This window comes from the organism of the source record quoted next (assembly GCF_019968955.1).
Source record: "MAG: Porospora cf. gigantea A chromosome Unknown PgA_NODE_35_length_61652_cov_340.663, whole genome shotgun sequence".
Lineage (NCBI taxonomy): Eukaryota > Apicomplexa > Conoidasida > Eugregarinorida > Porosporidae > Porospora > Porospora cf. gigantea A.
The window spans coordinates 1-22,653 of NW_027151645.1; the positions used below are offsets into that span (position 1 = coordinate 1).

At 53.6% G+C, this 22,653-nt stretch overlaps 18 protein-coding genes across 26 annotated transcripts; 5 read left to right on the forward strand and 13 right to left on the reverse strand.

The window, feature by feature from the left end:
* Window positions 1-209: 209 nt before the first annotated feature.
* Window positions 210-497, reverse strand: KVP18_004047 (uncharacterized protein; the record flags this gene model as incomplete). The annotated part of the gene is made up of 1 exon (XM_067956307.1): window positions 210-497. The coding sequence occupies one exon, from the start codon at window positions 495-497 to the stop codon at window positions 210-212; it is 288 nt and encodes a 95-aa protein (XP_067809338.1).
* A 147-nt stretch (window positions 498-644) lies between these two features.
* Window positions 645-932, reverse strand: KVP18_004078 (uncharacterized protein; the record flags this gene model as incomplete). The annotated part of the gene is made up of 1 exon (XM_067956363.1): window positions 645-932. One exon carries the CDS (start codon window positions 930-932, stop codon window positions 645-647), a length of 288 nt encoding a protein of 95 aa, XP_067809390.1.
* A 197-nt stretch (window positions 933-1,129) lies between these two features.
* Window positions 1,130-1,417, reverse strand: KVP18_004052 (uncharacterized protein; the record flags this gene model as incomplete). The annotated part of the gene is made up of 1 exon (XM_067956316.1): window positions 1,130-1,417. One exon carries the CDS (start codon window positions 1,415-1,417, stop codon window positions 1,130-1,132), a length of 288 nt encoding a protein of 95 aa, XP_067809347.1.
* A 120-nt stretch (window positions 1,418-1,537) lies between these two features.
* KVP18_004061 (uncharacterized protein) lies at window positions 1,538-3,034 on the reverse strand (the record flags this gene model as incomplete). The annotated part of the gene is made up of 1 exon (XM_067956333.1): window positions 1,538-3,034. The coding sequence occupies one exon, from the start codon at window positions 3,032-3,034 to the stop codon at window positions 1,538-1,540; it is 1,497 nt and encodes a 498-aa protein (XP_067809363.1).
* Window positions 3,035-3,234: 200 nt separating this feature from the next.
* Window positions 3,235-3,879, forward strand: KVP18_004065 (uncharacterized protein; the record flags this gene model as incomplete). The annotated part of the gene is made up of 1 exon (XM_067956342.1): window positions 3,235-3,879. The coding sequence occupies one exon, from the start codon at window positions 3,235-3,237 to the stop codon at window positions 3,877-3,879; it is 645 nt and encodes a 214-aa protein (XP_067809372.1).
* Window positions 3,880-4,645: 766 nt separating this feature from the next.
* On the reverse strand, window positions 4,646-5,554 carry KVP18_004073 (uncharacterized protein; the record flags this gene model as incomplete). 2 transcript variants are annotated; one of them, XM_067956357.1, is made up of 1 exon in its annotated part: window positions 4,646-5,554. In XM_067956357.1, one exon carries the CDS (start codon window positions 5,552-5,554, stop codon window positions 4,646-4,648), a length of 909 nt encoding a protein of 302 aa, XP_067809385.1. The 2 variants fall into 2 exon arrangements, with proteins under 2 accessions (XP_067809385.1, XP_067809384.1); XM_067956356.1 differs by having other exon boundaries at window positions 4,646-5,203.
* Window positions 5,555-5,728: 174 nt separating this feature from the next.
* KVP18_004081 (uncharacterized protein) lies at window positions 5,729-7,964 on the reverse strand (the record flags this gene model as incomplete). Of its 2 annotated transcripts, XM_067956366.1 has the most annotated exons (2): window positions 5,729-5,955; window positions 5,984-7,469. In XM_067956366.1, 2 exons carry the CDS (start codon window positions 7,467-7,469, stop codon window positions 5,729-5,731), a joined length of 1,713 nt encoding a protein of 570 aa, XP_067809393.1. The 2 variants fall into 2 exon arrangements, with proteins under 2 accessions (XP_067809393.1, XP_067809394.1); XM_067956367.1 differs by lacking the exon at window positions 5,729-5,955 and having other exon boundaries at window positions 5,964-7,964.
* Window positions 7,965-7,973: 9 nt separating this feature from the next.
* On the reverse strand, window positions 7,974-9,059 carry KVP18_004054 (uncharacterized protein; the record flags this gene model as incomplete). Of its 2 annotated transcripts, XM_067956318.1 has the most annotated exons (3): window positions 7,974-8,103; window positions 8,132-8,339; window positions 8,366-9,059. In XM_067956318.1, the coding sequence occupies 3 exons, from the start codon at window positions 9,057-9,059 to the stop codon at window positions 7,974-7,976; spliced, it is 1,032 nt and encodes a 343-aa protein (XP_067809349.1). The 2 variants fall into 2 exon arrangements, with proteins under 2 accessions (XP_067809349.1, XP_067809350.1); XM_067956319.1 differs by lacking the exon at window positions 7,974-8,103 and having other exon boundaries at window positions 8,319-9,059.
* A 121-nt stretch (window positions 9,060-9,180) lies between these two features.
* Window positions 9,181-10,017, reverse strand: KVP18_004066 (uncharacterized protein; the record flags this gene model as incomplete). Of its 2 annotated transcripts, none has more annotated exons than XM_067956344.1 (1): window positions 9,181-10,017. In XM_067956344.1, one exon carries the CDS (start codon window positions 10,015-10,017, stop codon window positions 9,181-9,183), a length of 837 nt encoding a protein of 278 aa, XP_067809374.1. The 2 variants fall into 2 exon arrangements, with proteins under 2 accessions (XP_067809374.1, XP_067809373.1); XM_067956343.1 differs by having other exon boundaries at window positions 9,181-9,990.
* A 237-nt stretch (window positions 10,018-10,254) lies between these two features.
* Window positions 10,255-10,779, forward strand: KVP18_004076 (uncharacterized protein; the record flags this gene model as incomplete). The annotated part of the gene is made up of 1 exon (XM_067956360.1): window positions 10,255-10,779. One exon carries the CDS (start codon window positions 10,255-10,257, stop codon window positions 10,777-10,779), a length of 525 nt encoding a protein of 174 aa, XP_067809388.1.
* Window positions 10,780-10,796: 17 nt separating this feature from the next.
* On the reverse strand, window positions 10,797-13,105 carry KVP18_004064 (uncharacterized protein; the record flags this gene model as incomplete). Of its 3 annotated transcripts, XM_067956341.1 has the most annotated exons (3): window positions 10,797-12,266; window positions 12,292-12,982; window positions 13,011-13,105. In XM_067956341.1, the coding sequence occupies 3 exons, from the start codon at window positions 13,103-13,105 to the stop codon at window positions 10,797-10,799; spliced, it is 2,256 nt and encodes a 751-aa protein (XP_067809371.1). The 3 variants fall into 3 exon arrangements, with proteins under 3 accessions (XP_067809371.1, XP_067809369.1, XP_067809370.1); XM_067956339.1 differs by lacking the exons at window positions 12,292-12,982; window positions 13,011-13,105 and having other exon boundaries at window positions 10,797-12,239; XM_067956340.1 differs by lacking the exon at window positions 13,011-13,105 and having other exon boundaries at window positions 12,244-12,927.
* A 97-nt stretch (window positions 13,106-13,202) lies between these two features.
* KVP18_004055 (uncharacterized protein) lies at window positions 13,203-15,071 on the reverse strand (the record flags this gene model as incomplete). The annotated part of the gene is made up of 1 exon (XM_067956320.1): window positions 13,203-15,071. One exon carries the CDS (start codon window positions 15,069-15,071, stop codon window positions 13,203-13,205), a length of 1,869 nt encoding a protein of 622 aa, XP_067809351.1.
* A 228-nt stretch (window positions 15,072-15,299) lies between these two features.
* Window positions 15,300-16,783, forward strand: KVP18_004075 (uncharacterized protein; the record flags this gene model as incomplete). The annotated part of the gene is made up of 2 exons (XM_067956359.1): window positions 15,300-15,801; window positions 15,840-16,783. The coding sequence occupies 2 exons, from the start codon at window positions 15,300-15,302 to the stop codon at window positions 16,781-16,783; spliced, it is 1,446 nt and encodes a 481-aa protein (XP_067809387.1).
* Window positions 16,784-16,793: 10 nt separating this feature from the next.
* KVP18_004083 (uncharacterized protein) lies at window positions 16,794-17,425 on the reverse strand (the record flags this gene model as incomplete). Its single annotated transcript, XM_067956369.1, has 2 exons — window positions 16,794-16,912; window positions 16,951-17,425. The coding sequence occupies 2 exons, from the start codon at window positions 17,423-17,425 to the stop codon at window positions 16,794-16,796; spliced, it is 594 nt and encodes a 197-aa protein (XP_067809396.1).
* Window positions 17,426-17,441: 16 nt separating this feature from the next.
* Window positions 17,442-17,951, reverse strand: KVP18_004077 (uncharacterized protein; the record flags this gene model as incomplete). The annotated part of the gene is made up of 1 exon (XM_067956362.1): window positions 17,442-17,951. The coding sequence occupies one exon, from the start codon at window positions 17,949-17,951 to the stop codon at window positions 17,442-17,444; it is 510 nt and encodes a 169-aa protein (XP_067809389.1).
* Window positions 17,952-18,062: 111 nt separating this feature from the next.
* Window positions 18,063-18,599, forward strand: KVP18_004049 (uncharacterized protein; the record flags this gene model as incomplete). Its single annotated transcript, XM_067956310.1, has 1 exon — window positions 18,063-18,599. The coding sequence occupies one exon, from the start codon at window positions 18,063-18,065 to the stop codon at window positions 18,597-18,599; it is 537 nt and encodes a 178-aa protein (XP_067809341.1).
* A 134-nt stretch (window positions 18,600-18,733) lies between these two features.
* Window positions 18,734-19,837, forward strand: KVP18_004069 (uncharacterized protein; the record flags this gene model as incomplete). The annotated part of the gene is made up of 1 exon (XM_067956352.1): window positions 18,734-19,837. One exon carries the CDS (start codon window positions 18,734-18,736, stop codon window positions 19,835-19,837), a length of 1,104 nt encoding a protein of 367 aa, XP_067809380.1.
* An 87-nt stretch (window positions 19,838-19,924) lies between these two features.
* On the reverse strand, window positions 19,925-22,650 carry KVP18_004067 (uncharacterized protein; the record flags this gene model as incomplete). 3 transcript variants are annotated; one of them, XM_067956348.1, is made up of 3 exons in its annotated part: window positions 19,925-20,428; window positions 20,455-22,420; window positions 22,448-22,650. In XM_067956348.1, 3 exons carry the CDS (start codon window positions 22,648-22,650, stop codon window positions 19,925-19,927), a joined length of 2,673 nt encoding a protein of 890 aa, XP_067809376.1. The 3 variants fall into 3 exon arrangements, with proteins under 3 accessions (XP_067809376.1, XP_067809375.1, XP_067809377.1); XM_067956347.1 differs by lacking the exon at window positions 22,448-22,650 and having other exon boundaries at window positions 20,305-22,413; XM_067956349.1 differs by lacking the exons at window positions 19,925-20,428; window positions 20,455-22,420 and having other exon boundaries at window positions 22,444-22,650.
* Window positions 22,651-22,653: the final 3 nt, after the last annotated feature.

Sequence of the window (22,653 nt, forward strand, 5' to 3'; positions counted from 1 at the left end):
TTGATGTAGTTTACTTGGTTGGTATTTATGATGTAAACTGCGTTTTATAATCTTGTGACCGGTTCAATTTTGCAGCCAATTGACAGTAGAGTATATTTCCAGCAAGATATTCAAGGTGTGTATGTTGGGCCAGTCCAGCAAAGTATTCAAATCTATTGCAACGAAATTAAATCTGCAGTGATTTTCGTTAACTACAGATTACATACACATTAATGGCTCAACCCTCTGAGATTACTCTGGTTCATAATCTTCAAAACGTCGTTCCAAACGCTGTCAACGTCCTTATCTGCGTTCCCGAAGATATCCGAGCCGTCCTTATCCTGGACAACCGCATGCCTTATCATAGGCGCCTTAAGGTAGTCGGTAGCCTTAACTACCTCGCTTCTCTCGTTGTCGTCAAATGTAAACCCAACAACCGGTTTCTGGTAAGGGACTTGATAATCATCGGTCGTGACCGCTGAAGCGACAACGGTAGCAATGTAAATGGCAAGCTTCATTTGATATTCCCAGGTCTTTTTGGTTGGCAGTCGCACCCCACATGACTGGCCCCACAATCCATCTCAACGATGCGTAAAATCTTTGCGTGTGGCTTTATGGTAGACACTCAGCAAGTAACATATTGATTTAATGAAATCGCGAACAATTCACTTACCGAACCCTCTGAGGTTACTCTCGTTTAAAATCTTCAAAACGTCGCCCCAAACGTTGTCAACCTCCTTGTCTGCGTTCCCGAAGATATCCGAGCCGTCCTTATCCTGGACGACCGCATGCCTGATCATAGGCGCCTTAAGGTAGTCGGTAGCCTTAACTACCTCGCTTCTCTCGTTGTCGTCAAATGTAAACCCAACAACCGGTTTCTGGTAAGGGACTTGATAATCATCGGTCGTGACCGCTGAAGCGACACCGATTGCAATGTAAATGGCAAGCTTCATTTGATATTCTCAGGTGTTTTTGGTTGGCAGTCGCACCCCACATGACTGGCCCCACAATCCACCCACAACGTCTCAACGATTCACCAAGTTATGCGTAAAATTCGACGATCCACCACGTTATGCGTAAAATCTTTGCGTGTGGCTTTATGGTAGACACTCAGCAAGTAACAAATTGATTTAATGAAATCACGAACAATTCACTTACCGAACCCTCTGAGCTTACTCTGGTTCATAATCTTCAAAACGTCGTTCCAAACGCTGTCAACGTCCTTGTCTGCGTTCCCGAAGATATCCGAGCCGTCCTTATCCTGGACGACCGCATGCCTGATCATAGGCGCCTTAAGGTAGTCGGTAGCCTTAACTACCTCGCTTCTCTCGTTGTCGTCAAATGTAAACCCAACAACCGGTTTCTGGTAAGGGACTTGATAATCATCGGTCGTGACCGCTGAAGCGACACCGGTTGCGATGTAAATGGCAAGCTTCATTTTACTTTATGCGACAACTGATTATTTGTTACACATTACCCCACAGTACCAACAAATTAACTGAACAAGTCCCTCCACAGAAAGGCACACGAAAAACGTCATACGGATTCAGGATGTTTACTACAAACGGCTCAACGCCTCCACAACGATATAGAAGAGGTGAGCGCCAAACCCCACTGGTAGGTTCTCAGCCCATTCATACCCCGCACCAGCAATATCTAGATGGCACCAGTCCACCCTGTCAGTGTCGACGAATTGCTGGAGGAAGGATGCGGCGCTCATAGCACCGCCGCCGTTGCCGCCGATGTTATTCACGTCGGCCAAACTGGACTTGAGGCGCTCGACATAACCGTCTTCGAGAGGCATTCTCCAGAGCCGGTCCCCAGATTTTTGGCCACTCTCTAGTAACAGCGTAGCCGACCAGTCACTCGAAGCGAAAAGGCCTGCGAGGGTATCTCCTAGCGCAACTTTGCAGGCGCCAGTGAGGGTGGCGATGTCCAACACCAGAGCGGGCAGGTCGTCCTTTTTCAGGAGCTCGTCGGCGTAGCAGAGAGCGTCAGCCAAAATAAGTCGGCCTTCGGCATCGGTGTTGCCAACCTCGATTGTAGTGCCGTTCATCGCGGTGATGATGTCCCCCGGAAGATAGGCACTGGAGCTAATTCTATTCTCGACAGCGGGGCAGATGAAGTGGACCTCGACCTCAGCTGGCCTTAGGCGTGAAATCGCCTCAGCGGCACCAAGAACCGCGGCAGCGCCACCCATGTCGTACTTCATCTGTTCTATTCCTCCGGACACTTTCAGATTGTAACCACCAGTGTCATGACACACTCCCTTACCAACCAAGACCACTCGGCGTCTAACTTCTGAGGTTGGGGTGTACACGAGGTGAATGAACTGGGATTCAGTCTTGGTAGAGCCCTGGCCCACAGCAAGGAACGCACCCATACCTTTTCGAGCGGCCTCCTGCACCCCGAAGTTCCGACATTCAAATCCCCATTCACCAGCCTTGTGCTTCGTGAAGGCAGCCAGCGTGGGAGGGTTTACGAAGTTCGCGGGTGCGGCAATGAGCTCCTTTGTGGTCTGTACGCCAGCCACCACATACAGGACAGAACAGTCGTTGAATCCGCTGATGTACAAGTGTTTAAGGCTAAGAGGCCGCGCCTTCTTCTTTTCCGACAGGAAGGTCTCTATTTTCATGAGGTTCAAGAGAGCCTGCTTCACAATCAGTCCGGCTCCCTCCATCTCCGGCACGACCAACTGCACGCGTTTGCCTTTGAGGCTTCGGATGGCCTCAGCCACGGCTTTGCCAGTTTTTGTGGCAGATGCTGGAGAGGGTTTCACTCCGCAGCCGACTAGAGCTAGCATTTGGTTTTCCACAAGAGCTGATACCACAACTCCGTTGTCACCTTCAAATTCGACTCTATCGACAAGTGGTTGAAGTTTGAAGACCTCGCTGGTCTCAATCAGCTTGATGACCTTGGGAGTGTTCTTAGGGAAATCTTTGGGTCTCACATCAGGCTTTACGAGAGCTATTACGAGGTCGGCATCCGTAGAGGTTTCACCTACGACGATGTCCACGGACGAGAGGAGGTTGGAGAAGCATTCTGTTTGGAACATTGTAATATGTGCTTTACGCTGCTCCGCAAAAACGCTTGTGTGGCATCCTTCCAGATTTCGACACCTCCCTGGTCAGCTTCACCGTGTCTCTTATATCTTGGACACCTAATCGTGGTGGTAGGCCTCAATTAAACCCTATCCTCCCCACTAAAACCCTCATCCTCCCCACTACTTCCAATGTCGAATGTCAAATTCACACAATGGAGTTTGGTTACTGGGCAATCAGAGGTTTGGGGTACACCTCCCGACTGCTCCTCGACCTTAGCGGACAAGAGTGGTCTGAGCAATCCTGGACCGACATGGAGTCTTGGAGCGCTGCGAAGGCGGAGAACCAATGGAACCTCGCCGTGCCTAATCTTCCCTACCTGGTCGATGGCGACGTCAGGCTGTCTCAGAGTGACGCTATAGAGCAGTATCTCCTCCAGAAGTACTTGCCTCATCTGCTGCCGTCGGACCCCGCAGTCCGCGCCGCTGGTCGGATGTGGCAAGGCATTATGCGTGACGTTATCATGAAGGTGTTGGGGATTATTCGCTACACCGAGATGACAACGGAGCGACGACTAGAGCAATTCGAGGTGTACGCCTCGAAATATCAGAATGCCTATGGTCTTCGTATTGACGAGCAGTTGACTAAGTCCAAGTTCTTGTTAGGAGATACGTTCACGTTTTATGACGTGCAGATGCTCAACGCGCTGGAGACGTTGGCTCCGCTGGATAAGCGGTTCACGAGCCAGGTGACTGCCGACTACATCGACCGAATTCGCTGCGTTCCTGAAGTAGCGAAGCACTATGCTGGAAAGAACTTCATTGGCAGAGTGCACTACGAGTGGCCCGTTAGTGAATGAAAAAAACATCGTCCTTTCGATATAATGGTTGCCTTAAGTGTCTGACTCGTCGGGTCGTAATCCTCTAGGGGCGGTCCCACTACACCTACAATGCTCTCATCTGAAACTGGCACTCTCTTGCGCAACCAGTCGAGAATGCACTGCATATTGTCAGCCCAGCGAACAGCAGAGTCCCAGGCGTCTACAGTCTGTCGCGTCGCCCACGCAACGTACTTCGGATCCCTCCATTTGGCGGCTGTAGCAAGGGATGTTACGGAGGCGTCGCGAATCTGAAGTGCAGCGAGGTCAAGGAGCTTCTGATCGCGGCCAACGCCGACTCGAGCCACATTTGCGGTCTCTAGCGAGTCCCGCGCCATCTGCAACTCGGACTGAAGGCGAGCAACCTCCTGCCTTTGCCCCCCCTAACACCTACTCACTGGTTCTGCTGATACGCTGTCATCTTCTGTACATAAGAATCGCTGCTGAGAGACCAGAACAGTGATTGGGATCCAACTCTGAATGACTAGCTACGTGCCACTTTTACTTGTCGTTCTTGACCAAGTTGTCGTCTTGAAGGTTCTTCAAAACCTCCTTTGTTTGCATGCCGGAAAACCCGCATTCGGTAGCCATCTTCTCGAGCTCAGCCAGAGTGAAGAACGAGCGCTGTTCCCCTTAAACCCCCTCCTCACCCGTTTCTGCATGAGCTCATGCAATCTGCGGCACTTCTCCTCAGCGCTGAGCCCTTTCTTAACCATTTTGGTATCTGTCACTCACATCAACATTTACATTAGGCTGGAGACACCGACTCCTGTCGGGTGGGTGGGTGTAGTTCGCTGTGTCTGGCCTTTAGAACCTTAGACACCGACTTCTGTCGGGTGGGTGGGCACAGGTCAAAGCAAGCAGTGAGCACTGGTCTCAATTCTTCCACATCCTTTTCTGGCAGTGAGCTGGTCATAGAACGTACAGCCCTCGCTACAGCGTTGTCGTCATCCACTGAGCCCGTACGCTTGAGTTTCTGGTAGGCGTTTCGAATGCCCAGGTGACGCATACGACCTCCGCCTGAGAGGCAGCTGCTGTTGAGTACCGCGTCCAGCTTGCCGACAGGATCCTCAACGGCCATACAGTCTTGTAGGAACTGTACAGCAGCATACCAGTACTGAGCAGGAAGTGCGGGATTGAAATGTGGACTCGAGCAGGAGATCTGGCCATCTTCTGGGCTCAGGCCTACCTCAGGAAGGTGGCAGTAATCGTCTTTGTCAAACTGAAACCGTTTCCAGCGCAGCTCGACCCCGGTCTTGGTGATCTCCGTCTGAGATAGGTCCACATACGAGGAATAGGGAGACATTTCACCATTGCCAAGCTCTTGGAGGATCAAGAGAAGTACATCATTTGGCGACGCGCCAGAGGAGATGAGGGACTGAGGGTGTCCGTGTGAAGTTGCACTGTCGCAAGTCTTCCTCAGAAGGCGATCCGATGCGTAAGCTGGGAGCCGAAGGGCTACACGAGGAGTTACGGGGAGCGGAGGTTCCGTTGTAACTCGTCTGGACATCGTTCGCTTCAACACTTTCAGAGATTGATGGAGAAGTGATTTTCTCTGCTGCGTTGGCTCTGATCGACTTGCGATGCCAAGAACAGACGAAGACACCAGATGAATGAGGGTCTCGTTCCTTGTTGGTACGCAGGAAAGATTCATCATGTAATTTTCGAATTAAACTCACAACAAGGATTGTCATGTGTGTATATCATGCTCGTAGCGGATGTCGAACTGCTTGCTGGTAAGTTCGACCGAATGAACTCTCAGCAATGTATCTTGAGAGGTGATTCCTCTGAATTCGGGAGGGGCGCCTCCAGAACATAGTGGCTGCAGGTTTTAGGATTCTTCGGGCCAGTAACAGTTGGAGTCGGGAATGAATATCCCATCCGCGAACTCGTATCCAAGCCGATTGCTGCGAAGCCACTCGTCACACGCAGTATGAGGACTGTTGGTTAGGAGCACCCCGTTAACCTCTTGGGCAAGCTCAATGACGTCGGATTCACAGGGGACAACCGTCACAACCACGCCAAGGTCAGAAAGCCTTCTGACCTCGGGGTGGTTGGCTGTGTGGTCACTCTACCAGCCCCATACCATAAATCCAATCCGATGAATCGCAGCAGTGTACGATACGCTTTCTCTGGTTGAACCATTCCGCCGCGGAACTTACACCTGTGGAGCCATGCGACGCCAGATCAGCGACATCAAGCACTACAGGTCTTAGAGTCTCAGGAGTCTCCGCACGCTCCAACTCGCGTCTTCGGGCGCCACGAGAGGTGCGGGTGCCCTCGGCTACCTCTGACCTGGCACCTCGGTCAGGTTCCAGCGCGGCAGGGAACATTATCAGGCCCTTCACAGGTGGCGGTTGTTTCCGCTGCTCGGAGGCGCGAGGCAGGTAGGCCGCTATTTCCCCCGAGAGGTGCCCAAATGAGTGACACAACGTTATTAGCCTCAGAAGCCGTGTCAACTCGGGATACGGAGACAAGTCTTCCGCCCACAGAGCCCAGCGCCACTCCATGTCGGCATGCACAACGCCGGAGGTGAGGTTCTCATAGGAAGGAAAAGACGGTCTGTCGGGAAAGTCGATTGAAAGGGGACAGTTATCTCGCATCCAAACAGAGTAGAGGAGAAAGTCTTCCGGCAGCCGGAAAGTCAGCGCTGTCTCCACCTGCTTGCGGCTGAATGCTTGGAGTGTGGCAGTGGAGAGCGCCAGCAGTCCTCCTAGCCTTCCTCGGACAGACCCCACACGCTGGGTAAGATGGTGTTGTTGGCGGAGATGTGTCAGAGTCACCAACAGCGCCGATTGTAGTTCAAGGCTCGGGTTCGCTGTCAGTAGCATCTCTAGTCGGTCTATCCACGTGAACAGGGAGGCAACCGCCAGCATTGGCACGTAAGACATGCTTCCATTGGTCGGGATCCGCTTCCACGGCCAAACATCGTCAATAGTTCGCGGGTTTCCTCGCGCCGGCAGTTCTCCAAAGGGTACTTGGGTGACGGTGAACGGCAACTCTGATCGCGAGACGTCCAAGAAGCAGTAATATAGCAACGCAGCGACGACAGACGCATTCCTCGAGGTTTTGGCCGCGTGGTCAAGACAAAGCTCAAGCAGCTGGTCTAGTTTCTCCAACCCGGCATGCGTCCGGAGGGACCGGACCACAGCTACTGATGACGTAAATAACTGGTCCTCGGGGGAGTTGCCTCCTGTCTGTATCTGTGACAGAAAACTGGAGATCTCATCTCGTGGGATGGGCTCGAAGGGGCATAGCGTTCCCTTATAAAAAGCAGCCAGAGAAAGCAGCCGGTCTTGACAACACCCCGCCAGCTCCCGGTAAAAGCCACCCCTTAGAAGGCGCACGCTGTGCAAGTCCAGAAGAGTTACAGGTCCTTGACGCACAAGACGAAAGAACGACCGAGCCGCGAGCAAGTCCCATGTGTAGAATGTCGGCGCTCCACCCTGACAAGGGGCGCTCAGGCTTCGGATGGCTCGGTCTCTAGTAGCGGGCTCGATTCCGGCCATATGCCCAGCCAAGTACCCGATGAGGTACCATGTCTTCGCAGAGGGTCGTTGTAGACCAACCATAGGAAGATCTCGATCGAGCGTACGGTGGTATTCCCGTAGCACCGTCGGACTCGAAGAAGAACGCGATGGTTCTCGGGGTGGAGGTTCTGTGCGTATCGGCCGTTGTAGCTTGTCCCTTGGCTGTGGCGGGAGCAGAACGGGGGTAGCTGACGACCGTTGCGCCGACCGCTCATCAGACTCGGGTGGATTGTCGAAATAACCGCTGGGAAACTGAACCTCGTAACCATCCAAAACTCCCGTTCGGCGATCTGCGCTGATTTCTAGAATGTTGGCAACTTTCGGCGGGCCGGAACTACGGTCAGATTTGTTGCGTACAGGTCTGCGTGACCCACCTCTTCTGTTCCGCCGCCCTTTACGTCCTCGGGGAGCGTCATCGTCTCCGCCATCACCTTCGCCGGATTTAGCCTCGTGGTTCACTCCTTCTCGCGGGAGCTTGGGTCGACCTCGAGGTCGACTCGTCTGCTTGCGGCGAGGAGGGCACAATCCGTTGTCCATGCCTCACACTTAATTCCAAAAATTCAGCCGGCAGCGGTGCCAGTTCCTATCGGACATCACCAATGCAGCCACGCCACTCACAGGGTCGTCAGTGAAGACGCCATCGACATTCAAACAAGAGAGGTAATACGTAATCTCTCTGGGTGAGTTCGGTTTTATTGGCTTACTCAACGCTGCTGTTTCCAAAAGCGGCTGGAATATGGCGTGACCTCCGACCATGCCGTGTAAGGAAAGCTTCAGGTGAAAAGCTCCACGCGAAGACCAGCAGGCCAGCCGCTTGAGTCTCTTCGACGATCTGTGAATGGCGAAACACAAGGTCCTTGCTGGGACCTATACCTGCAACGCCGTGGGCCTTCATCCACGGTATTGTCGCATCTGTGTGGTGTCATCCGGCATCTCACTAAACAGTCGATGCCCTGTTGTAGTTCTTTCGTACATTCCCAGCAGAGGAGCAGACCGTTCCTCGCGGTCTTGGACGAGTGCGAGGGTGGCGAATTTGGAAGCGAGTCGTTCAATGTCCGACTTCTCGAATGACTCCATCCACACGCGATCCCGGGGAAATCCATCCAACTCTCTCTCAATAATACCAACGATATCAAGCGAGGGCTCTTGCGCGAGGTAGAACGACGAGTGCTTTGGCTCCAACATCACTGTGGCTCCGTGGTCCAGAGCCAGGTCTAGGAACTGTCGAAGGGTCACTGCTGTGCCTCGTTGCTCGTGGTCCCTCTCCTCTACGTCATGGAGCAGTTCGAAAGTTGGTGAGCCATCTCGAATCAGTGGCTCTCGCACGTCGACTGTTGCGACTCCAAATCGTTCGGTGTGCCAGACCTTCGGCATATCCTGTCCATCAAGCAGGACCCAGCGCGCATCATACGTTGAGGTGTCGAACGTGGTGGCGTCCATCATCGGGTAATGGAGGCAAATTGGAGTGCCGTCTCGAAGCAAGTTAACGTCGCATTCCCACACTACATCCGGTGCCGTAATGTGTGCCTTCAGATACGCTTCCCTAGACTCGTCTGGAAAGAAGGCGGATGCGCCTCGATGAGCCACGATTATCTTGTGCGCCGCTAGTGCCCACCGTAGAGCTTTCGCCATTTGCTGAAATTATCACGAAAAGAGTCGACACCGGCCTGAAAACTAAAAAAAATCTAACCAAAAAGTCTTCTGAACTCCAGCCAGATCGTTTGCAGATGTCTGTCTGACTCTAGCCAGATCGTTAGCAGGCTGTCTGACTAAGATGGGCGACTATGCGAGGGATGTCGCCGGGGAATATCTCCGCTCGCCTCAGAACGGAGTAGATGTCGGGACGCACCGGCACGTCCGCGACCGAGATGTCGAACTCAGAATTAGCTCGGAAGCCCTTTATTCCGAGCAGGTCGTCCTTGAGAGTGGGTAAGGTGGTGCGTTTCAGCACGGCCACAGGCGACCAGCGTCCTCGGTTGAAGTCGCCGAGGCAGAATGGATGGCTTTCGTATTTTGAATGGGAACCGTTCCGTTTGTGAAGACGGATCATCTGCGACGTCTCAAGGTTCAAACAGTACAGCAACTCGTGCTTCCCAACAACGTCGGATTCCAGCATAAATCGGAAGAGCTGCCCACTGTCATCCGGGTTAACCCCTACCTGCCTCAGAGCTCGTCGCTCCTCCCTTGCTTGATGTGCCCGCTCGTATAGCACATGGGCATCTGAGAGCAGGCGTTTTGCGCGGGTTGACAGCTCAACTCCGTGGTTGAGTTTGTCAGTACCGATAGCATGCCTGTCCACCAGAGCGAGGTTGGCAGTCGCAATTTTGAGTCGCTGGCGGGCCCGTTCCAACTGCTCGTGGAGAGATCCAACCAGATCGTGTGGCGCAAACGGACCCTCCAAGTTTCCCTGGGCCGCTGAGAGGCGGCACTTGAGGTCTTCCTCGGCCTCCTGGGCTGATGTGTACTCTTGGAGCCTGTCGTAACTATAGGCGACTGATGACCCTATCACGACGTCCGCGTCTTTCTTTGGGTCGCAGACGGAAGCTGACTCGAACTGGCCCATCGAGTCTATCGTCCACCAATCGAACATTCCGGATGACTTGGTCGTCAGCATCTCGCGGCCTGCACGGGCATGCTTCCGGCTTAAACGAGACAAAGAGCGGGCTTCGGCCAAGAGCTGGGCGTAATCTTCGTCTGGCACCCATTCCAGGGTTAACCTCAGGGTCCGAGGTTCTACAAAACAGGGTGACGTGTTAGGTGGGTGACAAGGATTATTGAGAGCTGAAAATGGAAGACCCATCAGAAGCTAAAATATGGCCTTTCGTGTATGGTATTTGATTGTCGGGTGTGTTCCACCACACCGTTCGCCACGTTCTTCGGCCTTGGCGAGGTCAAGAAGCCCATGAAACACAAGAGGACCGCGGAATTTGAGCCCCGATCAGGCATCCAGCTGGACGTCGCTACTCAAAAATGGACGGAGTTCACCAACCCCCGAATCGACACCATGTGGGCAGACCAGGAGCAGCTGAAAGTCTTCAAGGCGATACTCAGCTTCGTTGACGTCAATATGGATCCTGTTACCGGCTCAGAGGCACAATGCATATTGTGGTACGGATCTGACGGTGCCATGGGATACCCAGCAGCGATGATAGACGTGGGAGGAACAGCATTCGAGATGGCGGTTCTCAGAATCTTGGTCTTCTGCTTCGCTGAGGACGACGCTTTCGACCTCGTCAAAGACCACGACCAAATTGACACAATCTGTGGGAACCGCCGGTGTGTTAACTTGAGCCACGTCGCGCTGCCCTCAGCCGCGCCCTCCGCCCGTTCTATTGCCGATTCCGAGTTGTGATGTCATTGCCACATAATTCATGACAAAGGACGTCGTCTCACTGGCCGCATCCGCCGCCGGTTTAACTGGGTGGGGGAAATAAACTGCGCCTGTGCTGTCACTGAGGCTTGTCTGCTGACCTCTTGTGACACTTCTCGGGGTGTCCGCTCCAATGAGCTTCCGCGCCTGAGAAACTCCATAGCGGACTGCGCCGACACTTTTGAGGCGTTCTTCAAGAGGCTCTTGGCCTCCAACACAGCGTCGGACCCCACGATAAGTTCAGTCTGGGTGCCTGTGTGGGTACTGGCAGTCACACAGCAGGCCGCCTTGTCAACCCCCGCTTTAGAGCGTGAGGACGGGACCTCTGTTGAAGAGTCTTGTTCCCTCAGTCTTTTCTGTGCTAACTGTGCTTCCAGCGTCGCATTGCACTCCGTTACAGATGAAATCTGCGACCTTGCCTCATTTAGGTTAGAGGTTAGCTGCTCTACCTGGCTTTGCAGGTTCTCCATGAGGCCTTGATTCTCGTGTTCACAGGCTGCCATGCGCATTCGTTCCGTCTCCAGCAAAGCAGTGACTTCGTTGTCAGCTTCTAGTCTAGAGTTCCTTTCCAACATCTGCTTCAATGCGGACAGTTCGGAATTTTTGTTGGCCAAAACGGACTGTAGATCCTCCACCTCCTTATGAGCATCTTCCAACTGCAGTCTCAGCCTACCCACGGAGTCCTGCTGCTCATCTCTACAGTTCTCGAAATGCTCAGTCGACAACAACAACTTCGTTTCGAGATCCTCGAGACGGTCTACCAGCACAGCCAAGGACTGACAGCGAGAAGTCTTCCCCAGTGCTGCTTCCAGCTCCTTTTTTGCTTGACTGACAGGAGACAAGGGTTCTTCGGTTACGTCTGTTTCAAGGATCACTGTTGCAGGAGGCGTCCTTTTTTGTGGTAAATAGATCTCTTGCATCACGTCTACCAGCTTGGCTAACCAGGCGAAGACCCCCACGCTTAGATCATTCCAGTCAAGTGCCAAGTCAGGCTCCATCAGGTCCAGATCTGCCTGCAGCACGCGCCACAGCCCAGCAGGCCGCTCGTTGATGCTGCCCACCACCGGAAGATCGTAGGAGTTGACGAGGTCCAATGCGGACTGGAAGCAGTCGGTGACGTCCGCGCACTTGACGTCTGTGCTGACCCCCCTCCTTTCAATCAACGCGTCGCGAAAAACGCGCGGACCCTGGCAACAGTAAAGCTCCACGGCATCTGTCACCTCGAGGTGCACGTCGCCAGGGAAGAGATACCAGTCCGATATTTGCCACACATCAAGAAAATCGACGTTGGTGTAGTCCAGGTCAGTGAGAGCTTCTGTGTTCAGCCCCGCCGCCTCCACCTCAAGGAGGAACTCCCCCCACGCCCAAGCCGTCTGTTGCAACCTCTCTTCTAGGTGGTTGCCGAGTTCCAGAGGAACGAGCACCGACTCTAGCAACGTCATCTTTTTATTCAGCAAAAACCGATTCCGCTGCTTCAGGCAGCGAATCTGCAACGTCGCCTTCCACCGTCTCGTCTGGTGAAAGGCCTGCCTCTAGCTTGAGTCGCTTTCGCAGCATGTTTAACATGTCAGGTCGTATGGCCGTAGCCAGACACACCTCAGCCGCCTTAAGTCTGTCACTGGCACTGCTCTCAATGAAACCGTTCACATCGGAGACCATGTCCTGCCACTGTATTTCTAGGACCTCATCGACCTTGGCTAGCGGACGGAGTGAAAACGCGTCCAGGGTCCGAATGGTTGCTTCGGTTTGGGGGTCTATAGTGGCACCCGTCAGCACACAGTCTCGTGGTACCTGCGGTTGACTCCATCCATGGCCCGTCAGAGTGCTCCACGTAGTCATCGACTCCATCTGTTCCAGCAGAGACGACATCTTGATGGCGGCCGCTTGGACTCGTCTACGGACTAGTGATGCGATGGAGACTGCGGAGTAAATCGTCCCGCCGAGGCAGTAGTAGACCGCAAGAGGAGTTTCTCGGCCTCCCACTCTGTTGATCTTTTGAATGACGAATGTTCCGAACTGATTCGGGTGATTCCAGACAGCTCCAATGGCTGCTCTGAGGCTATTATCCGCGGCGTCGCAGGTCGCAAGTGTGGTGTACTCGACTCCGTCGGCGTCGTCTGGCACCTGCATGCCCCGGCGTCGTTTCTGGTTGATACAGTCGCCTGTGAGCTCATAGAAAGGACTCCTGCGTTCATCACTCCCCTAGATCCCACATATAGAAGTACTCCAGTACGGTCGACTTGGTTAAGGTGTTGAAGCAGAGGTAGTTGTCATCCCGGAATCGTTCTGCGGCTCGAGTGTCAAACATAAATACGTCTTTGGAGGTTGAACGTCGCCGAGAAGGCAAATTGAGGCTTTCAAAGTCTAAAGTTACACAGATTCATTCATTACATTCACAATCGGTACTACTTCTTCCCCAATCCCAAAAAATTCAACTTGCGTGCGAAGTTCCTCCAAGGATTGCCGTCATTCCTGTTCATGTTTACAGGCTGTTCACACAACGGCTTGTCCCTCGCAGGAGGTGACCAGTCGGCAGGCCTTCGGAACTCCACAGAATCCACTTTGTGACGGATCGCATGAACGCTCGAGCCACGTTGAAATTGCCGTTGCAATAAGTGACGCCTGAGAGGGACCATAGGCGACCCGTCAACACGGACGACGATCGGTCCGTCGGTGTCGTCTGATTCTGTAGAGGGGTGCCTGAGAACGACATCAACGTCGGCCAAAGGCCCATTTTGGGGGTCTTCGATTACGTCAGTCGCCTCCGGCTGAAGGGCATTGCGTCTGCCCTGGGGATGGTCAACGCCGTTGAACTGGTCCTCCTTTGCTACGGGCCGAACATAACCTTTGGGTTTGGGTGGTACGACAGGTCTCTCATTCGTAGGAAAGCGATCAACAGTTGAACTCTGCTGTGCCGCATTCCCCAATATCGGAGAACCCTCGAGAAAAACGTCGTCATCCAGCGTGAAATCCGAAAGGCGACGACCGCGTCCCGCTTTCTCAGGAACGCTCGGGATGTCCTGCCGCGCCGGCGGCGTGTCGTAGTCTGAGGTGTCGTGATGAATCCTAGGTATATCGTAAGGTGACATCGCGCAATTCGAGTTGGAACCGGACGCGAGGAATTCCTCCTCCAGCGATGTTATACTGAGATTCGAGTTGGAACCGGACGCGAGGAATTCCTCCTCCAGCGATGTTATACTGAGATTCGAATCGCGAGGCTGTTTCTCAGGTGGAGAGGGGGGAAGCGACGTCTGCCGCGGCGGAACGTCGCAGTTTGAGGCGGCCGTGGCACGTACAGCGTAGGGTGGTGTGGTCGATTTCGAGTTGGTGCCAGACATGATGAGAGTAGGTTTTGGCCACACATGAGGCCTAGGAGGGCGAGCAGGCGGCGCGCATTGTGACACGTACGCTGCGGAGAAAGAGGCAGTGGGGCGAGGACTAGGAGGCATGTCGTAAGGCGAACTGGATTTCGAGTTGGAATCAGACACAAGGAGAGGCTTTTGGCCAGGTTTGGGCTTTAGGGCAGGCTTGGGTCCCCGGCACCTAGTAGGCGGCGAGCGCGGAGAAGAAGCCATCTCATCAGCTGGACTAGGTTCGCCTGAACTGTTTGAAGCATGGACCGGAAAAACGACAAACTCAAATTGCGAGGTGATGTGCCGAGTGCTGAAAAGGTCAGAGAGCTGTTTTCGGTTATCCATTAAGATGTCCTCGGAGGTTCCGTCGGATTTCAAGTCTTCTGTCGATCCGTAGGCAGAGTCTGTGTCGATATGCCCACGTTTTGCCGGAAGAGGAGGTGCTCGCGCCAGCAACTGCTCGAGCTGCTGCTGAAAATATTGAGCGCTGCAGATCGGGTAGTTGTAGATTTCGTCGTCCTCCAGTGATCCGTTGCTAAACTGATCGTCCAAGGATTTTCTTGGTGAATGTGCAGGAGAGAAGTCCGCCGTGGTATGGGCCAACGCAAGGTTTTTGTTTAGTTTTGGTGGAAGCTCAGGACCTTCGGAAGAAAGCAATTGCTTGTGCTGCGATAGCAATTGCTCGTGCTGCCGCCGGAAGAATTCAGTGCTAAAGAGAGGTACATCGTAGATGCCCTCCGCCTCTTGTAAGGCGTCTCCGAACGGACAGGAGATCCCGCGTCTGGGGGGAAGAGGAGGATTGGGCGATGTTGGGCCGCACGGAGCTGACCTTCGATTGGGGGGAGGCTTGTGCTCCCAGACCAGTGTGGATGCCAACGATGAGACTACTGCTGGAGCAATTTCAGACTGCAAGGATAACATGATTCTGAAGATTTTTCAAGAAATTAAGTTTTCCAAGTCAAGCAGGCCTTGCGTCACCAGATGAGATTGTGCGAATCGAATCACTCACTATGCTGATAGCCCCAGATTACCCAGAGCCACGTCCGACCTCTTTGCATGTGGCGAGCCGACTTACTCACAATGCTAATAGCCCCAGATTACCCAACGCCACTTTGGATGTGGCGAATCGCACCAAGGAAATCCGCACACATGTCGCACTTCAGGAAGCTCTTGGATTTCTTCTTCAACGCCGTCTTCCTGGCTCTCACCAGCAACACGGTGGTGCAGTTGGACATTCTCAGAGAGATAGCCATGAGGAGTCGGGTGCTGGTTGACTCCGTTGGGGACGACTACGACTTGCGTTACCATAGGCTGACTGAAATCCTGGTGTTCGGCCTGGCGAGTAGCCTCGCGTCGTTATCCTTCTGCGTTTACGTCTTGAGCAACTTCGGATATCGCCTAACTGCCGTCATTGGGCATTTGATGCATAGCTTCGGCGTGTTTGCGTTCTTCAAAGGCCGGGAGTTGCCGGTTAATGTACTTGGAACTGTCCTGCTTGGCACTTCGTGCTCGCTGATCTTCAATGGCCATTCCATGATGAGCAAATTGCTGCCTGAACGCTACGAAGTGCCCGTGCAGCACTTTCAGAGTATAATGTCAAACGTGTCCTTGGTGGCTCCTGCGCTGATGCTCTACATCGGGGAATGGCTGAGTAGGTGCAATGTTGGTATAGATCTCACATCGTTGCAGAGTCCACAACAGGTCAGGCTAATTACAACTCCCTCATCATCGGTTACGTCTTTGTGATGAATCTACTGACTCCGGTAGTATTTCTGACATCCAAATCCCACAAGTACCCCAAAATGATCGACTGGAACGTTGAGGAAGACAGTAGCGACGGTAGCGAGGCTGGTGGCCCGGACTCTAACGTCGAATCGCCTGGGGTTGACCGCGATGAACTCCAAGTTCATCAGCCGCACCTCCTTTTAGGCAGCGCCTTGCCGTTGCCTCTGCCACAGAAGCCGGAAACGTACCCGTTCGTACCGATGGAAGAGTTCGACTACGCCACTAAAAACTGGCGGAACCAGGTTCGGTCGCTACCGTTCCTAGTATGCGCCCTCTACATGTTCAACGTGAACTTCCGGAGAGCCTACTTCCTTGCCAACTTTAGGGAAATCTGCTTTGACTTCTTGAGAAAGCCAGGACCGGCAAACAACTTGCAGATGTTCTACAACTACGTCTCGGTGCTCGGATTTTTAGGGACCATGCTATGGGCCTTTTGTATCGAAATCTCGGTGCAACTGACGCTGTGGATTTCCGTTGCGAACTCGATTCTCTTCCAGCTGCTGCTGTGCTTCCCCAACATCTGGTGTCTTCGTGCATCCGCTGTTCTTTTCGCTTTCTACAACACCAACATCTACATCGAGATCTATTACGTGGTCACTGAGTTTTTCGGCAAGAAGGAGTCTAATTTTCTGCAGGGCATCCTGTTCTTGATTGGAGGCTTGGGTTGTGCCGGCGTGTATCTTTGGAACCAGCACGCCAGTGTGTTCTTCAGAGAGAACTGGATGTTGCAGAACTGGCTGATTTTCATGTCATCGCTGATAACCTTGGCAATGCCTCTGCTGAGATTGAAGATGGACCGGGACGAGTATATGGTTAAGGTGCTCAGTCATAATACAAAGTATGTATAGGTACACGTCCTCAAAAAAATGAGTTCCTATTCCACTGCAGATGCCGCCACTCAAACACGCTGCTAAACCGAAAGCAGTTAAAATGCCTGGTGTCGCTAACGTCGTGGGCGACTCCGTTGCTCTCAAACTCTGCAGCCGTGTGATAGACATCAGAGAGTGAGCCTTACCTACGATGGACATACGGCCTGAAGGCACCCAGCGCTGCTTGGAGGTGACATTGCTCAGCCGGAGCACCACCCTGTGCAGGAGCACCGTCTGTCCGGGTACCTGCGGGTCACAGATTGTCAGCTGCACTCGGTCGGCCGAGTGCTCCCAATGGCCCACACAAACGTTCTCTGTGGTCTGCTCCACTGGAGTTTTTCGGGTTGGGTACTCTACAGCGCGATTTTGCCGCCCTGCAACTCTCGGCTCAGGAATAGGCTGATCAAAGGTGTACATCGGCAAACGGCCCGCCCTCGAGATCTCCTGCAACTTCTGTTGGATCGCCTCTAGGCAGACTGACGGGCTGGACGTCGTTCTCAAATGCAGGCAGACGCTCGTGTTGGGGATGAGGAACAAGCATCGATAGTAGACAGTTTCGACGACCTTTCCGTCGATGTAATTCCGTCGATCCTCCGCATCGGCGATGTGGACGTTTCCCATTGGCCTTACCCCTGCGTCAGCGATACCCAGAGCGCCTACGCCTGGTGTAGGAATTCCGACTGATGTACAAGCCGTCAGACCGCGGTCTAGTGCACGAAAAATAATGCTGCTTGCTGGGAATCATCCCCTTTGTGAACCTGGGGTCACGCCGGCAGAGTTCCCTCCATGTCCCATCAGCGGTCAGAATCTGAGCCAGAGGCCGGCAGGTCCGACTGAAGTACGCCAATGTTGGCAAGTCTAGGAGCCCGCTCAAGTGACCGATCCAAACAGAAATAGGCACGTCTAGGATCCAACAGGCCCCCCCGGACCTATCTACCTGTTTACGCTTGGGTTCAGGTTCAAGTTGCTCTTGCTTGAACTCCGCCTCTATACGTGTCAGTTGAGAATCAATCTCAGACCATAATCGTTTAGCTTGCCTGTAAAACGACATGGCCTCATCTGAATTGCCCGCCTGTGCCTCAATGAGTGATTGCTTGTACAGGAGAACCGCAATGGAGTGCGGGTCAGATATAGAACGTTCATCCATCTGAGGGTCTATTCGCGTTTTGCACTATTTCAACTGACGCACGACATTTCAACTGCAGCAAGATGTATTACACGGCGCATGCGATATGTTTATTCGAAAATCCGCATAATCATGAAAGTTTCTCCCCAAGGAACCCCGTCCTTTGTGACCCTCGCTAGTCTACTCCCCCACTCCGACCTAACCCAAACCATGAACACCCAAGCCATGAAGAAACTACAAGACCTGCAACAGTACCTAAACACCTATCAAACCACTGCTTCTAATATTCTCCTGCCGACCGAAGCAGGAGCGTCCTCCAGGTCCATGTCGAAGCGTCCTCCACCCGTCGCTCCTAAGCCCAGCCAGGCTCAGATCGATGCGGCGAAGCGTCTTCCACCCGTCGCTCCTAAGCCCAGCCAGGCTCAGATCGATGCGGCAAGGGCGACGGCATCTTCCCACCAGACACTTGCACCCCCAAGGGTCGAGACTGTCACTGTGACCCGCCCAAGCCTCACGCGAACCGCCGCCAACACCCGCGCCGCCGCCAACACCCGCACCGCCGCCAACACCCGCACCGCAACCCCCGCCCTCCTTGATGACTCCGACTTCCAGTCAGCGTTGGATGACTTCGAAAGCTCTTGCGACCAGCTTGTCACACGTCGGGCGTAGACCCCTCCATTGATTGTATGTATGTGTTAATAATCTCGGAATCATGATGCATGAGCTACAAATCATAGCAGAAAAGTTAACTCATACACCCCACACCCCAGAAGGGTTTTAACTACATTCTTTACCTCTCGAAGATGCATCATCTCCTTCTTTCTGTGGCAGCTACCTGTGTTCAGGCGGACTGGTTCAACTTGGCTGAGTACGCAAAGAAGATGGCTAAAGCGACGCTCAGCAAGACCGGGTGCTATGTTCCGCACCACGGCAGCGTAGACAGGACGCTGTCAGAGAAGAAGGGCAACTTGGAATTTGCACACCGATTGATTGACACTCGGGAACTGCCCGCTGCCTTTGACTGGAGAAACGTCAACGGGGTCTCGATGGTAACGAAGGACCTCAACCAGCATATGCCCCAGTATTGTGGCGGTTGCTGGGCTCACGCGTCCACTTCAGTCATGAGCGACAGACTTAAAATCATGCGGAAGGGACAGTGGCCTGAGATCAACTTGTCCACTGCGTTTCTGTTCAACTGCGGAGCTGAGGCCGGAACGTGTAAGGGAGGTGATTCGGAGTCTGTCTTCCGTTTTGCATACGAAGAAGGTATTCCGGATGACACATGCCAGCTACCGACTGGACAGGATCTCCCCTGTTCAGGCATTACCAGGTGCATGAACTGCGACCCGCCCACAGCTGACTGGCCTACAGGAAGGTGCTACGCGCAGCCAAGATACACTAAGTACTATGTCAAGGCGTGGGGTGCAGTGCCCGAGAAGACCGAGGACGCCCCATCAATGGTGACGCAAATGAAGGCAGAGGTCTTCCTCCGGGGCCCCATTTCATGTCAGTTCGACTCCTACGTAATTGAGAACTGGCGGGGCCAGGGCATCGTCGGCGATAAGTTTGATCGGCAGAACATCGAGCACGAGGTGGCTGTGTCCGGTTGGGACACCGATGAGAACGGCACTCCGTATTGGATCATCCGAAATTCGTGGGGCACGGCATGGGGCGAGCACGGCTGGTTCCGGTTGGAGATGGGCAAGAACCTGGGCATGATAGAGTCGGGATGCACCTTCCCCGTCCCTGATTGGCCTCCTAAGGTGATCACAGTGGACGAGGCTAACCTTGGAATTACTCCTGGCTACGTTCTGCCTGTTGCGGATTTCATGAACGAGATGGCACAGCCTCAATTCTTGAAGGGCGATCCGAAGGCGACTGCGGTGCCAGAAGTGGTGCTTATGTAATGTCCTCGAATGTAGTTTAAATATTTTTAAAAATGCGTCGTGAAGACTGCGAGTCTGAGAAATTCGTATTGCGGGCAACACCCGGCATTATGCAGCTTTGAATCTCACGAAGCACATGTCAGCTGGGCTCTCGCGAAGTAGGTCATCGAAGTGTTGAGCGAACTTAGCAACGGACGTTCGGAATTTTTGGTCATAGACCTGTGGCCAGCCTAGAGACTCGTCGAGGCGATCACAGATGTGATCAGGGCGGGAATAGCGGCGAAGGAGACGCGCGAAAAGATTAACGAGGTTCAGCCCCTTCAGGACCATTCGCATGCCGCGAGGCTGATTCAAAGAAGAAGAGGTACTTACGTCATCAAGGAAAAATACACTTGTGAGCCCATCAATGAGTTCTCGATGGAGCGATACAAGGTCCAAGACGGATTTAGAGGACTTCAATAGGCTTTTGGCTTGTTCGAGACACGCCATTATACCGTCTTCCCGCAAACTGTGAAGCAGTGACTGCACGAAGCACATGAGTTCGCATAGAAGCCGTCCTGTGCGTCTCGCCTCCACCGTGAATCCCGCCGTTCTGAAGATAATGCGAAGGTTCTGTGTAAGGATTCATGATTTCTCACACTCCAGGCTTGACCCAGTTGCAACTCCGCTCTGCGGGCGGCCAATAACAGCCGAAAGCCGGAGGAGTAGACAACGCGGCTGCGCATGTCTAGCACTTCTTCGAGTTGCCAATGGTGGGTGTAATCCAGCGTCAGATGATCGAAGAAGTGAGAATATGTCACCTCGGTTCGCAAAGCCTGCCAGTTCTGACCAACCACCGCTGTGGACTCCGCGGCGCCCGCCTTTTCTAGAGGCACGTCACTCAGAGCTATCGAAAACAAAGTGGCCTCCTCCTCTGGCAGGACGCCACAGGCCACATCAAAGAAAGCTGCCACCCTCGGCAGTCCTATCATGTGGTCCTCGGTCTCGGCCCCAGCCTCGACGTCCTCTATGAACGTGGTCAACCAGTCACTGCGCATCACCAACATTCGACTCCAGATCACCTCCAAAACGCGAGGCAACCGCATATCCCTCATCATAAAGTCGAAAATGGCCTTCGAGGCCCAACTTTCCGCAACACGCAGGGACCTCTGGATGGTCGTCACGTTCAGAAGATGGACCATTGGGGGGTAGTCTGCCACAACATGTGGCTGTCGACTGTTCTTGAGGATCTGCAGGTAACGTCCTGTGCGTTCGATACTGTCGGTGTACTCCACCAGGTCTCGGGGCATCTGATGAACTGAGACTGGAAACCCTTCCAGAATTGATGGCTCCGCCAAAAATGGAGCCGCCCCTTCTGACAGCCATCGGTCCACCACTTCCACTTGGGGTTCCGAAGCAATCTTCAAAATGTGCGAAAGCACGCCGTCACTGACCTCCGTCCGGCTAAGACTGCGCAGCTCCTCCAACTTGTAAAGCAGGTGCCTCCCAGTGAGGCGGGGGCAGGCCCTGGCTACGGTAGCGGCGGCTTCGAGGACTCGTCGAGCCGGCTGGAGTTCTACGAACAGCTGCTGCAGGGTCAACGGAAGCGTTCCCTGTCGGTGGAGTGTCTCCTGCAGGGTCTCGTGCTCGAGTTGCAGTATCCGTTTGTCAAAATCCAGAACCAAAGAATCAAGCGCTGAGGACAAATACTGAGCTGTCGGCCCGAACTTCGGTGATCGACACTCATCAATGAAGGCCACCACCTCTCGGTGTAACACAGCCAGCTCCAGCACTCGGTTGGCCATCTCCACGAGTCCATCAGACACCTGTTGAACACGTACATAGGGTCCGCAGGTTTGGAGGCCATGGGATTGAAGCGCTTTTTCAGGGGTGTCGAACCCGTCAGAATTGGCGACCATTCGCTCCAAATCGGCCATGGTAAGCTCGTTGACGGCTAACAGCATGTCAAGCGGAGCCCGAATCACAAAACGCTTCCCCTGTTGTTTGATCAGATGTCCGTTCGTCCCCATTAAAACCAACAGGAGGTCCTCGACCAGCATGAGCTCCTGAAGGGTGAAATCCAGCAACAGGTCCTTGGTGCAGTGCTTACCCTTGAGGAGTATAACTGACAGCAATGGGGTCATAGGTGTTCGAAGGTTAATGCCGCAAACCTGGCCCTCCCATGGTTGGGGAGTGGAACAGTTAGTTACAGCCGGTCTGGTGTTCAGAATGTTCGCCTGTCCCAAAGTCCAGATGTGCGGAGAACTGTCAACTCGGCACGATGCAGAAAGGTATCCTGCCATCTGTCTATGTCGGAGGAATCCAACCAGAACCTGTCGATCAGTCTTTATTGGGGCTCCCCTCGCACTGGGATGGGTGGCCGGTTGAATTACAGGGAACAGGTAATCTACCAGCAGCCTGCTCTCCTTCTCCGCGGCAACCAACACCTCCAGATCCTCGAACAGCACTCGAAGCCGTCCGTCAACCGTGGCGGCAGCTACTAGCACTCGCACGACAGACTTCGGTTGCACGTCGCTGACGAAGAGCCGGTTTTCGGACGCGGAATCAACTGAGGACGGAAGCACGCCATATATCAAAGCGGGCTCCTCAAAAGTCATCGGTTGACTGGTAAGGAGTCTGCAGGATCCTCACCTCTTTTCCAACGTCTCGGCCAACCTGCCGCTGAGCCCAAATCCAGCAAGTGTTGTCTGTTCCCTTTCAGGAGACCAGGGCGCACACACATCCAATTTGAATGTACTCCGTGCGATTGGCAGAAAATCTGTCACGGAGACAGCGCTAGCTTCGGCATCGCACGTGAGATACCGACCACCACATTTCAGGTAGAACAGCTGCATTTG